Source organism: Cavia porcellus, unplaced genomic scaffold, assembly GCF_034190915.1.
Source record: "Cavia porcellus strain 051 isolate PalLab524CR breed Dunkin Hartley unplaced genomic scaffold, mCavPor4.1 scaffold_28, whole genome shotgun sequence".
Classification (NCBI taxonomy): Eukaryota; Metazoa; Chordata; class Mammalia; order Rodentia; family Caviidae; genus Cavia; species Cavia porcellus.
Window position 1 is genome coordinate 49,013,882 of NW_026947511.1, and position 13,631 is coordinate 49,027,512.

General features: G+C 36.4%; 1 protein-coding gene across 1 annotated transcript in view; it reads right to left on the minus strand.

Moving 5' to 3' along the window:
* Positions 1–1,154: 1,154 nt before the first annotated feature.
* LOC134473780 (butyrophilin subfamily 1 member A1-like) overlaps positions 1,155–13,631 on the minus strand; it is a 45,675-nt gene continuing 33,198 nt past the window's right edge. Inside the window, exons 2-6 of the mRNA XM_063239299.1 lie at positions 7,652–7,672; positions 6,895–6,921; positions 5,045–5,071; positions 2,073–2,099; positions 1,155–1,882 (exon numbers count right to left, since the gene is read on the minus strand). Coding sequence (XP_063095369.1) covers positions 1,293–1,882; positions 2,073–2,099; positions 5,045–5,071; positions 6,895–6,921; positions 7,652–7,672 — 692 coding nt within the window. The 3' untranslated portion in view covers positions 1,155–1,292. The remainder of the gene's footprint in view (positions 1,883–2,072; positions 2,100–5,044; positions 5,072–6,894; positions 6,922–7,651; positions 7,673–13,631) is intronic.

Genomic DNA, 13,631 nt, shown 5'->3' on the forward strand with positions numbered 1-13,631 from the left:
TGGATGAGGAGGCAGACACATCCTTTCAGTTAGATTGCATAGTGATTCACTTCTTCCCACCAGGCTTCACTTCCCAACATCATCCCCAGCTGAAAACCCATTGGGAACAAATCCAGTGATAAGTGTCATATACCCATGATACAGAAACCGCCCAAGATACAGCCCTATAAATATATAAAGGTTTATCTGGTTATAAACCATAACACCAAGTATTTATATACAATAAAAAGTGAAAACATATTCATATAAAAATGTTTACCTTAACACTTATAGCTGTTCTATTTAGAAACACTCCAAATTGAATCAACACCACTGTACATCATGAAGGAATAAAGAAATAATAGTAAATCTATTTTGTGGAGTTCTCCTCAATGAACAATTAAATTCTATCAATGTTAGCATGGATGGACATGTAGAGCCTTACAAACAAAGAAAGCGACAATTTTTAAAAGATTACACATTATGTGAACACTAACAGGAAACCCTGCAAAATAGAAAAGTGCAGAATAATCAAGTTGGTCAGTTGTATTCATGACCAGTATGTGAGAGAATCTGATCACAAAAGGAACAGCATGGGAAATTTTATTTGTGTAATGGAACTGTTATATAACTTTTGTACTGTGGCTATAGAAATCAAACCACTCATTAAAGGTCACACTGATGTTAAATGCAGCAAAATTTATCACATATATTAAGAAAATGCCCTCCAAAATAAATGGTGATGAAAACAAAGGACAGAATAACTGTATTAGAGGATAAATAAGGCTATAATGACGTAAGTGTATATTTCAGGTGTATTTCCTATGCAGGAAACTGAGGCATGAGATTCACACACTTTTTTTCTCATGAATGTGATACTATTTTGAACAACTGAGAACACTTTGATTATTTTTCTATTTAAAATATTGTAATTTGATTTTTATGTGTGTCATTTCATAATCAGAACAGATAACCCAAAGTACATAATAGGATATAATCCATTTATTGCTAGTTTTATAAAATATTTGAGAACCTGACCTGGCATAGGCAGTGCACATTTCCCTGTGTAACTCTGTAATAAGGATTTGATTACAATAAGGACATGCATGGATCTACATGCTTATTCATATATTTGTGTTAATCAGAGCATAAGCAACAATTTTCTTACACTGCAACATAATATTTGATAACATTTATGAGGGAATTTAAATGTTTAGAAGAACAGTGGAAAGACTGAGTAAAACAATGTGCTCTAGTATAGGAAGATCCATGCCATGACCAATGTGTCAGCCCTCACTAATCTTTAGGGGATATTATGCATCCACAACCACAATGAGAGGAGAGTTAGGGTCATCATCAAGCTGTGCCACTTCTGGCTCCTTAGGGAGTGGACAGATGTCCAGATGTCCCGAATCTTTGGACCAAAGCCTGAAGAAAGGCCTCAGGGATCCATAAAAAACACCTTGAGAAAAGGTGTGGATGTGGCTGTGGTCTGTCATGTTGTAGAAGGAGACATGTCCATTTTCGTAGTCTAAGAAAATGCAGACTGTGCAAGGGGGCTCTTTTAGATTGAGATGAGTCTTGGGTGAAGTGAGTGCCCAGTACTCATCATTATAAAACCTAATGGCCCAGAAACCAGCCTCAGGTTTTATGTAAGTCTTCTCCTTTCTCATCACGTTACTCTGACAGAGTCCCAGGTCCCAGGCTGTACTGCTGTCAACCTTCACTTCCCAGAAGTGCCTCCCTGAGCTGAAGGACTGTTGCCCCAGCACGCAGGGAAGGGATTCAAATCTCAGCTGGCTGCTAGGAAGATCTTGAAGTTTCTCCCCCATTGTTACTCGTCGTCTATCTTCAGACAAGATGAGGGCAGGATGGGCTGTCTTTGGGTCGAGAGTCACATTCGCTGCAAAGGAAAACAACCTTTTAATTTCTGAGAAGACTGGAGTGATCTTGTACTTAGGATGGCTTTGAAGCCTGACATGTCTGTGAGCAGTGAGGCCTCAAGCCTTCTGTCACCTGTCCCCTAGTTAGAGCTACCCTGAGACTGTGCAGAGCCTGAATGAGTGTAGTCACTCTTGGATGGTCAGACTCACCGGCTTGGTAGTATTTTTTCCTCCAGTCTGAAAAGAGCAAAAATACATATTATTAGAAATTACTTTCAATTTCTCACACGAAATTTTTTCTTTTAAATATTTTCTTTGGCTTGTTTTCCTGTTTGGTAATATCTCAAACTTATTCTGCACCTCTTGTTTGAAATACGTTTTCCACTGTCCATCATTAAATGTTTGTATAGAAATTAATAGCTCTGGTTTGTACCTCCTGTGGTGTAGACTACAGACGTAAAATAGGATATAGTTACTCTCTTCCTGAGAAACAACGAAATCACACATTCTGCAGCCAGCTTCCTCCGACATTTATGTGGGTGAATTATCTCACTGTGGCTGATGAACTATGCACAGCGGTCACTGTACCATTCCCACACCAGAGTAAACCAGCTGAATTTCTCCATTCTCGCTCTTACTACAGCACCATCTTACCCCAGGTAGGAATGGGCTGTAAGTAAATTGGAGAGTGTAAAAGACTAGGAATTAACAACTTGTAATATTAATGGCACCATTCTGAAGACAGTTTCCAGTAATTTTCAGAGGTATTCAGACTATAATTTGCATGAGTGCAAATACCCTATATTTGCGCCTGACAGCTGTGCTTAACTCCCTACTGAGCAGTCAGTCCATGTTTAACAAAAATCATAATTAATAATGCTGCACAATTTAGATATACAGGCTTAGAATGAAGTCCTATATTGATTGCTTCCAATTTGTACTCTTGATTGAGTTTGGGCAACAGGATTAGGAAAGCAGAGAAGGCTGTCTGCATACACAGTCATCCATGACAGGCAGCCAGGAAATCTTGTTAAAGATATATGTGTTATGTGGAAAGCAGATAATGTGGCAGTGTTACGTTGTTTAGAAACAGATTTTAGGGAATCACATTGTTGCTCACTAAATGAAGTGCTGTGTGCAAGCAGCTTGCAAGGTCTGCACGGGATAGCATCAGTACTTGGGCATGACGCCATTCACTGAGAGTGTAATGGTACACTATTGAAGATAAATTACTTGTGACATAATTATTCACTTGATAAAAAATATGAATATAGAAATCTCTATAGTTGAGTGATTTTCTGGCTGTGTAATATTTGACTCAATGAGTTACATTATGAACAAGGAGCCAAAATCAGCTCCAAATCTTTTTTTTTTTTTTTTTTTTTTTTTTGTAAATAGAATCATGCCGGAACCAGTCACAAAAATTCATTCATTTATTGCCTATGGCTCTTTTCATGCATAAGGGATAGAACTGACCAGTTGTGATGGGGACAATACAACACATAATCCTTAAAGTACTCATTATCTGCTCCTTCATAGAGAATTTCTTCCAACTCTTTATACACCAACCAAAATAAGAGACAAAGATTAAAAATACAGAAATGAATGCTGTAATTTGGTTAATGTATATAGTTACTTAAGGAATACAACAAATTGAGATGATAGGTTTCACAGCCATAACGAGAGCACTTGTAAAGTGGGATCTGAAAGAACATAAATCAGCTAGGCAAATGCATCTGTAAAGGAGCTTTGGAAGTCATTGTTGATACATGACACTAACTGGATGCCTATAAAACTTGGAGAAAGGTGACTTAGCATGCCAAGTCATTTCCACGGAAGACTAAGAGAATTAGTTTTTCAAAGATGAGCATTTTAGAGTTCAGGAATTTTGGAAAATCACACACCAAACTCAGAAGCACTAATGGAGAAAAAGTGTGATGCTTCACAGAAAATGCCACGACTCTGGGTGGTAGGTCCTGCTACAGTACCTAAGTTCCTGGTGCTGACCCTACCAGGTCACTGCAAACCATGAATTCCAGTAGTGTAGCTGCTAAAGGGTTTAAACTGTTAGAGATAGAGTCCTAAAAGTTAGATGCCCTAGGATTCTGTTAAAAGCAAAAGTGCAGGACTGGAGCCCTCCAGAAAGATTTTCAAACAATTGTGGTTGGCTCTTTGTGCCGCTACTATCATGTTATGTGCGGGGTTGGGCAAATGACTTGTAAATATTCTTGAGTTCTACAAAATAACAGCTGTATACCTTGGTGAGTTTTGATAGATCCCTGTTCCACTGGAGGCTCCAAATATACAATTTTACATATATGCTCAGTATGAAAATTAGTTCTGATCTATTTAACCATCCTTTGCATATTTGACACCAAGTATGCTCATAATGAAATGTGAAGAAATCAATATAACTGTTTGAAATTTGAAGGAATTTCTAAAACAAATACAATGTCATGAACCACTGATAAAATGTTATTTGCTCAAAGTGCTTAATCACAACCTTTTATTCCTATCATTGCTAAACCGTGAATGAGTCTTATGAAGGACACTTAAACAAGATAATGAATAATGCTGAGCGAAAACCTAGTCACACATTAAGTGAGAAACAGAATGTGAATTTAATCTCTGCAAGTGTTAAATAAGCCTAACACATCCATAGCATTAGCTGTCTCCACGGGAGGAACAAAACTGGAATCTATAGTCTGTATTAGTTAATTTACAACCAAATTGTATAAGGCATGCACAGAACATTAAAGCATGGAAAACACCCAGGAAGAGAAGCATCAGTAGTAACTGTTTGAAACGGGACTCACAAACACAAACCTCAAAGTGGAAATCATAAATAACATTAAAGAACACTGAAATAAAGAAAAGTATGGTACAACCACTGTTAAATAGGGAAAATTAACACCTATTGAATTTGTAGAGAAGGTAGTTTCAACAGAGTAAATAAAATTTTGTTTTTATTTCCTAGTATATAGTTTTATTAACTTTTAAGTGTCAGGAGAAGGAGGTGAGAAAAAAAAACAAATTATTTTAAAAAGTTATTGTACTTGGTAAGGTAATTATGGAACAGAAGTTAGGCAGTATATATTTCTCTCAATATTTTGTACTAGGCTGTCTTACATAATTATATGTGTTTGGATCAATGGTAATTATCACAGGACAAAGTCACTCACCAGGGTACAAATATGAATTCTGCCAGCCTGCAAGTATACAAAATGAGGAGACACTGTTTATATTTCTGATTCTTGTCGTATTATTTCCTCTTAATTAAATTGTTTATTATGCACAAAAGGTAAAACAAAATAATACTAGAGAAACAATAGGTAATACATTGCATATTGTTATCTTAAAAGTAATTACTCAGTGTACAAGATACAGGCATCAAATATTCTCTAATTGACCGTACCACAGAACCTACCATTTCATTGAACTGAAAGACACTATTATACAACTGAACCGAATTTTTCCTCTAACCATTGTTCCTTTCTCTTTCCACCATCCTGTTTCTTTTTTCCTTGTGAAGCATTTCTTTCCTTCTCACATTAACTGTTGTACATTACTGACCTTATTAACTATTCCTTTTCACACACTGGGAAGACAATATGATACACTTGTGAGTCTGATTTACCTCACTTACCAATATCATCTCAAGTTACATCCACTTACCTGTAAAAGTCTTGAATCGATCCTTCTTTATGGTCGAGTAGTACTACATTATATAAAAATATCACATCCTTTTTATCCATTCCTCACTTAGTGGGTGTTTGGGATGCTTCTAAATTTAGATATTAGAGACTGTGCTTCTATAAACATGGCTGCACATATATTGTTGTGGTACGATGTTTTTAATTCTTCCAGGGGAGTAGTTCTTTTTGTCTCCCAGGCTCATGCACTGACTGGCTCATGGGAAGACATGGATTCACTTCTTGCTTCTCTCCCCAGCCCGCATGGCTGCCTTTGGCTCATGGAAAGGGTGGGCTGACCTCTTGGTTCTCTTCCCAGCTTATGACTACTGCTGGCTCATGGGAAGGGTAGGCTGATTCTTGGTTCTTTTTCTGTCTTTCGTGAATGCCACTTGTCCACAGGAAAGGCAGGCTGGCTTCTTTGTTTTCTTCCCAGCTCATATGTGCTGCTGGCTTATGGGAGGGGTGTGCTGACTTTTTGGTTCACTTTCTAGTGCTGGCTCATGAGAAGTGTAGGGTAACTTCTTGGTTTTTTTCCTGGCCCACAAGTACTACTGGCTCATGGAAAAGGTACACTGACTTGTTGGTTCTCTTTTTGGTCCATGAGTGCTACTCTGAGTATGTTGGTTTTTTTTTTGTCATGAATGAGTCTTGTTCCTTATATTTTACCCTTGTCATTCTGTAAATATTCAGCTGTATTTTTATCTGTGTCCCTATTCTCACTCACAATAATTCCTTTTCTTTTTTTTTTACAATAATTCCTTTTCTCATGTTAAAAATATTTTCCTTTTATTGAACAGAGAAATACAAATATTGAAAAATACATAAGGATTTATAAAAACATAAGCTAAAACCTAGCAAATAAAGGAAATGACAAGGCAAGAAAAACCCCATACAATGCAAAGAAATATGGAGAGTTTGAGAAATGAAAATGGAAAAGAGGAAAATAGAGAAATAAATGGAAGTAAGAAGACAGGAGAAAGAAAGAAAGAAGGAGGCATCAGAAAGAGAGCAAGAGAGGGAGACATAAGCATAAAGAGACAAGAATTAGAATAAGGGGAAAATAACGGATTTTGAGACAAATATTTAAACAGAGAAAAATCAGTGGGAATAGAAGTGAAAAGAAAATTTACAAAATGTGCATAAAAGTACTTTTCTATGCACATTAAAATATTCCAAACCAGAAAAAATTGAATTCCTTTTATTTCATCCTTCATTCCCACACAGTGCATTCAGGCAATATTATCTTAGGCCTGATTTTCTGCACTTATTTTAGGAGAGGTTAAGGCATTGTATTATTTATGGCATTGGAACTGTGTGAAAACAGCTGAGCTACTTACCATTCTCAAACTGAGCTTTCCTGTCACCTGAAAGGAGATGAGCACGTAAGTTCGAGCCTCTTAATGAGATAAAGACACATAAAAGTGACATGCATTCCTCTGAGACTCATTACAGTAATTAGCAGTGTAACACTCCCCAAGTCATTGCTGCTTTCTTATATTGATTCTCATGGAAGAAAATCAAGCTGAATCATATAATAGTAAACATTTCATCAAGATAAGCAAGCAACTTATTTCTAGCATTTTAGCTATTATAGACTGGCAAGTTGGAATTTCAAATGGTATTCAGGTAATTTCTTGGTTATTTCTCTCATTGCTGAGACAAAATACCTGACACCCAAAGTCAAGCAAGGAAAGGTTTATTTATCTTACAGGTTTGTGGAGGTTTCAGCCCATCCTCAGCAGGCTCTAAGGGAGGGTGGCGTGCCTGAGAGGCAGCCATTCATGGTGGCATCAAACAACAAGAGCCAAAGTGCAAAAGAGGGAAATCAGCCTCCTTCCCTCCCTTGTATTGTATGCTGCTTCCCTGCCCCTGAGCGGGTAAGGCACTCACACCACCAATCCCAGTATTAGACACTGAACCAGTCCCAATGCTCGATTCAGCTTCCTCCATGATTGCTTGAGGCTTGTTGGGGGGGGGGGTGATCTGAACACAAATTGTAACAGATACACATAAAAATGAAAGATGAAGCGTAGCAATCGATTCCTTCAGAGATGAGAGAAATTTATAAATATTTTAATTGGAATAATACAATACCAATTTCCTTTCGCAGCTTTTCTGAAAAACAAATGTGAAAACTCTGGTTTAGCATTAAACAGTGAAAAAAAACCCTTGCTTGGTAGGATTATGTAAAATTACATGGGCTAGTTTATTAAGATTTTTAAGATCACTATATTTACTTTGAACATTTCTTGAACAAAGGCAAGGAAAGAAAAAACATAACAAGTATACATTTTTAATTTTTCAGCTGAAATTTAAGGAGGGATTGATCAAATTCTCCAATGAAGTCATTTTTTACCTTAAATTAGAACACTGATGTTTATAGTGTTGCCCTGTCATATGCCACCTGTGCAACTATAGCTACAAGTTTTCATTGTTTTCCATAAATTAGGCATTTGCTAAGCCATTTAGCCAACTACTGAGTTGAGTGCTACCTAGGTCGTGTACAGTGTTGCTCCTCCGACTGTAGAAGGGAGAGGAGAGCACTTGTGCAAGTCTGTTAGACTCTAAAGTGGAGATTGTAACCCTGCGCCATGGTCCCTCACTCACGGAGAAGCAAGCTGCGGTTTCAGCCCCCAGGCAGAGAAGGTGGCATTTTCCTACATGAAACCACCCAAGGACAGCTCTTAAATTACTCTTAGAATAAGACACTGGGCAAGGGAAGTGCAATGAGTATCAATCTCTTACCAAAAGTTCATTCATCTGGGAGCCCAAAGAGGAGTTATTTTTAATGTCCTGGACACAGCTAAAGTGTAGTGCAATATGGAACCAGAAAAGTACATGTAAAAGGTGAATTAACTGTTTGGAGGATATGAGGAGAAGGAGGAAGAAAAAAAGGAAGAATTAGAGATGGCAGAGGAGAAGGGAACAAGGTTGAATAATGGGTTTTTATTATTGGGACTCCATAAAAATTGCAGAGATATTTCTAATAAGAAGAAAGGAGGAATGCAAAAATCAAGTATATATAAATAAAGATAAGATCAATTTTGTACTTGAAATGTTATTAAAGTTTCCTATTCTTTTACTTAAACTGATCTGAGAAATAAAAAATATAGAAGAATTACAAAGAAACAAAAGTAGAATAAAATATGGTATAAAATCATTGATAGCTTGGTGTGTTGGCAGAAGCCTGTAATTTCACCATTTGGGAGACAGAGGTGGAAGGACTGCTTTAGGTTAACTTATACAGCAATGTCCATGAAAACAGTAATCACAGTAGCCTAAAACAGAAAGAATACCGAAGTCCATAAGTAAGTGGTTAATGAAAATTGTGTACACTCATCCAGTGGAGTATTACTCAGAAAGAAAAATAAAGTACTGACACTCATTACAATGTGTTGAATGTGGAAAATTCTATACAGCTGAAAGTATGCAGCCACAAAATGTCAGCCTGTAGTGTCCTAGATGTGAGGTAAGCAAAGAAGATGAATCCATAGAGAAAAAGCAGAACAGTGACTGTCAAAAGCTGAGTTGAGTGTGAGGAAGCAGAGCTGATTGCTCATGGTGCCCTGAGTGCATGGACTGCCGCTCTGGGAGCTATAAGCAGGTGAGAGTGACAAAGCCCTGAAGTGTACAGAAGTCACTAAATGTGCACTGTACAGGGGCTGTCTCAGCTCACCATGGCTTTCCTTCAGTTAAAGCAAGTAATCAGTGCAAGCGATCATGAAAAGAAATAAGACTGCGTCAACTCAGACAGTCAAGAACTGGCCTTGCTTAAGTTCCATAATTTGTAGACATGTGATGGTGAAATATCTACCTAATTAAGTCTAAAATATCTTTTATTTTCCTGAAAAAATAGTTACAGAATCAATTGGCACTTGAAAAAGCAAACAGGCAAAATTTTGAAAACAGGTTAAATAAAAGAAAAATGCAAACTGAGTAATAGAAGTTCGCTAAAGACAATGCTATATTTATCCTAAATCATGACATTGAATATATTCTTTACCTCTTTGTTATTGCTATAAATATGGCTCTATGGATAACGTCCTGTGAGAGCAGATCAAGATTAGAAACTCACTGTTTTCTGTTCTAAGTTCACTTGCAATACAAATGAAGAGTATTGCTGAAATCAGTGAAATAATTTATAAATGCAATCAAATATGAGCAAATAATGGGTATGGGCAAAAGGGAACAAACTTTAGAGAAGGACAGAAAGGTAGATTGATAGAATATTTAAAGGATTTTGTTATTAAAATAGATAAAAATCACAAATTGATACTTCTTTAAAGTAGTAATGAAAAGTAGAAAGAAAAGGAAGCAGTCATACATAACTGTAGGAAGGTTGTATTTTCTACTTAAAATGTTATTAAAACTCACCATTCTCTATTCTGAGTAGATCTGAGAAAATAAAAACATACAAAAATCACAGTGAAACATAAACAAAGTGATACTAAGGTCATTGGAATTTCTTGAATTCTCCTCTGTACAGGTTTTATGAAAATGCTTTAAAGGGCATCATGTTTACAATCTGCCATGCCGAGAAACTCAATTAGTAAGCACATGTGGATGAGTGCCATGAGATTAGAGGAAGGACACTCATCTTGTTAAATTTCACAGTTTATTATTCCCGAGTAAAACATTTAGGCAAGGGGAATCTGACATCAATTTACCATATTATTTACTTGTTTTGGCTGGACCCCTGAAGGAACAGTGACGACATCGGTATATCTGTGGGAGCAGAATGTGAACCAGACACATCCACTAATGTTTCTGTTTCATCTGTTTGTGGTAGATGAAGTTTGTTGTCATCAGCTATTATTGTCAAGTGATGATTTTATATAACAAAAGATTATATCTCTATAGCACCTGTATAACTGCCAGCTTTAATGAAAAATAGCCTTTCATCTTCCATTATGAGCATTTCTTTCAAAAGGTGAGTTGGTGATACTTTACTATTTAGACATAAGGTCCCTTCAAGAGAATTTGACATCCTCAGTGTGCAGTTGTGGCTTGATAAACATTAAGCTTCACTGTAGGATGTTAAGCTATAATGACAGACATTATTTTGAAGCACATCTAAGTAGCAGCCTGTGAAAGATTTTAAGAGCCAGTCAGTGGTTACAAAAAAGTATTATTGACCTGTGTTTGGTGTGCTATGCAGCTCCCTAAATAGTAAGGCTACACACCAGTAAAGGCCTGTGAGAAAACTCATGTCACTGGCTACCTTTGGCCCCATGATTAATATCCACAGTACAGACTAACCCTGCATCGCCTTTTACACCACATGAGTGCAGAACCTGCCATGGGTTTCTATGGGAGAATTTATTTCCTCTTCCCTGTTATGGTCCTCAAATTTTTTCTGCCTTGTACTGATACCTCATTCCTTTACGGTCTCCTCTAATTTTTCAGCTACCTATTCTGCTTATGTCCTCTGACTCTCATTATCTTTGTATTGTTTGTTTTCATCTTCAAATAAAACTATCATATCATACAAATTTAAAAATAGCAAAAATTACAATTCTGTTTGCTTGTTATTTTAATAAATATAAGGCAATGATTTCTAAATATTTCAATTCATTTTCTCATAGTTTATTTAAATATATACTAGTGGAGAGAATATAAATTGAGTACTTTTTAAATTTTATAGAGAAATCTTTTTACTAGATCAAAAGTACTTTGGGTAAAGAAACACTCTTTCATTACCATGTTGTGATGTAATGGTAGTTAAGGTCCTCGGAAAATGTCTTTATTTATGTGAAAAATTTCGGTCTAAAAAAAAATCCTTATGGTATAAATGAGTCTCTCATTCATGTTTTAGTATATTCCTACATTGGAAGTACTTAGTCAAACTGAAGCCAAAGTAAATCAGATATCTTAGTGAAAAAGCTTTGGAATTAGCATGTGCAAATTATACAGTGTGATATTTTTTCATACCCTTTGATTTTGGAGTGGATGTTTAAAAATTAAAAGAAGTTAAAAGCAGTAAAAGACAAATTGATAAATTGAATGCAATAAAAATTGGCAAAGTTTATATATGACAATGTACAGTATCAGCTTAATGAAAACAAAATAACAATTCATTTTAAAAACAAAGAGGGGGACAGAAGATGGATGTTTCTGCCAAGGGGGAAAAATGGAGACAGGCCCATGGAAAAGTGCGCGGTGTCTCTTGTGACCTTGCAGACGCAAGCTGAAGCACTAATACAATGGCTTGTAGGCACTCAGGAGGTACTGATGGACAAATACACAAAAGACTTATAAGCATGTAAACAACTTCATATTTTGTACATCATTACTGGGAAAGTTAAATAGAGCTATTTTCGTATCTCTTTTTTTCTGATTGTCTGTCTTTCATTTTGAACTATTTTTACATAGTAAGATTCTTAAATGTGAGAAATCATATGATATTTAAGCTTCTGAGTCAGTTTTACTTCGCTTACATGTTTGGTCTCAAGGTGTATCTGTTTTTCGTCAAATGACTTGAAAAGAGAGCCATTTGAACAGTACACATTTCAGCACATGTTCCAAAAGAAACACAATGACCCAGAAATTCCACTCCCTTCAAATTTGAAAGCAGGTGCCCAGACATGCACTTGTGTGGGAGGGTCCAAAAGGGTCACAAGCTATGCATACACTCCTTCAAATTTGAAAGCAGGTGCTCAGACATGCATTTGTGTGGGAGGGTCCAAAAGGATCACAAGCTGATGGAACCCTTGTGTACACGGTGAGGTTAACAGAGAAAGGCTTTCACATGGTGATGGACTGCCACTCAGACTCAGATGGACTTGTTGAATGGGACTCTACCATGACAAGATTGCAAGTATTGGTGTATGTTACAACCTATGAATTCAGAAAATTGTGTACACATGACGGAATGGTGACTCAGATGTTCACATACTGACACAGTATTGGGGCAACCAGAATAGGTAAATTCACAGAGACAGAGAGCTGAACAGAGGCTATCAGAGCAACCACAAGTTCCTTCTCATGGGCTGCAATCAGTTTTGCAAGCTGACTTTCTGGAAGGAATGTGAAAGGCTGCACAACACTGCGAATGACCAAAGAGTCACTGGACTATAAACTTCAAAGGGGCATTTTCATTCTTGAAGAAATTTATCTCAATAAACATAGCTAATCAATAGAACTTATCTTCAGCTTAAATGAGTAATTCTTGCATGGAATAAAGAACTGGTTAGTGTCAGCTTCTTAACTTCTTTGTTTATCAAGATAAACAGTATGCTTTTGTGTAAAATACATTTCATTCTTCCAATCAAGCATTTAGAGAAAAACTCAGCAGATGAAAGTAAACAGGAAAAGACTTCAACACATAAAAATTTTAAGCAAAATGGAAAATTATTAGTAAAGGTGTACTAGAGACAATGTTTTATTTACTCTAAGAACTATGAAGATGAGGATACCTTTTGATCCTATGGTATTGCTTACAATTTGGTTCTATTTGGTAATATCTTTAATCAAAGTGGATGAAGAGTTGAAACTCACCATTTTCCTTTTTAAGTGCTTCTGCAAAACAAATGAGAAATATTGATGATATCAGTGGAATACCTTACAAATGCAATCACAAATTATCAAAAATTAGGAGAGTTTGGAAAAATAAATTACCTGATGGTGTAGAACACAGAGATAAAGAGTGAGAGATGGAGTGACAGAGACAGTGAGAAAGGAAGAGAGAGCAAAAATGTCTGAAGGATTGTTTAAAATAAGAATATATCAAAATCACAAATAGATCCTTTTAGAAAGGAGCAAGGAGAAATTAGTAAGTGTTTACACATAACTGTAGCAATATTGTATTTCCTATGTAACATGTTATTAAAATTCAGCCTTCTCTGTTCTGAGTTGATTTGAAAATAAAAAGCATACCAATCTCACACTCAGATAAAAACAAAACGATTCTAAAATTACTGATATTCCTTCATTACTCCCCTGTACCAGGCCCCATGAGAATGGCTGGGAAGGAGCACTAAGTTTACCATGTACAGTGCTCAGCAGATATTCAGTACCTATGCTTGGAAGAGTAACACAATATTAGAGGCACGACACACTTCTTGTTGTTTTTCAG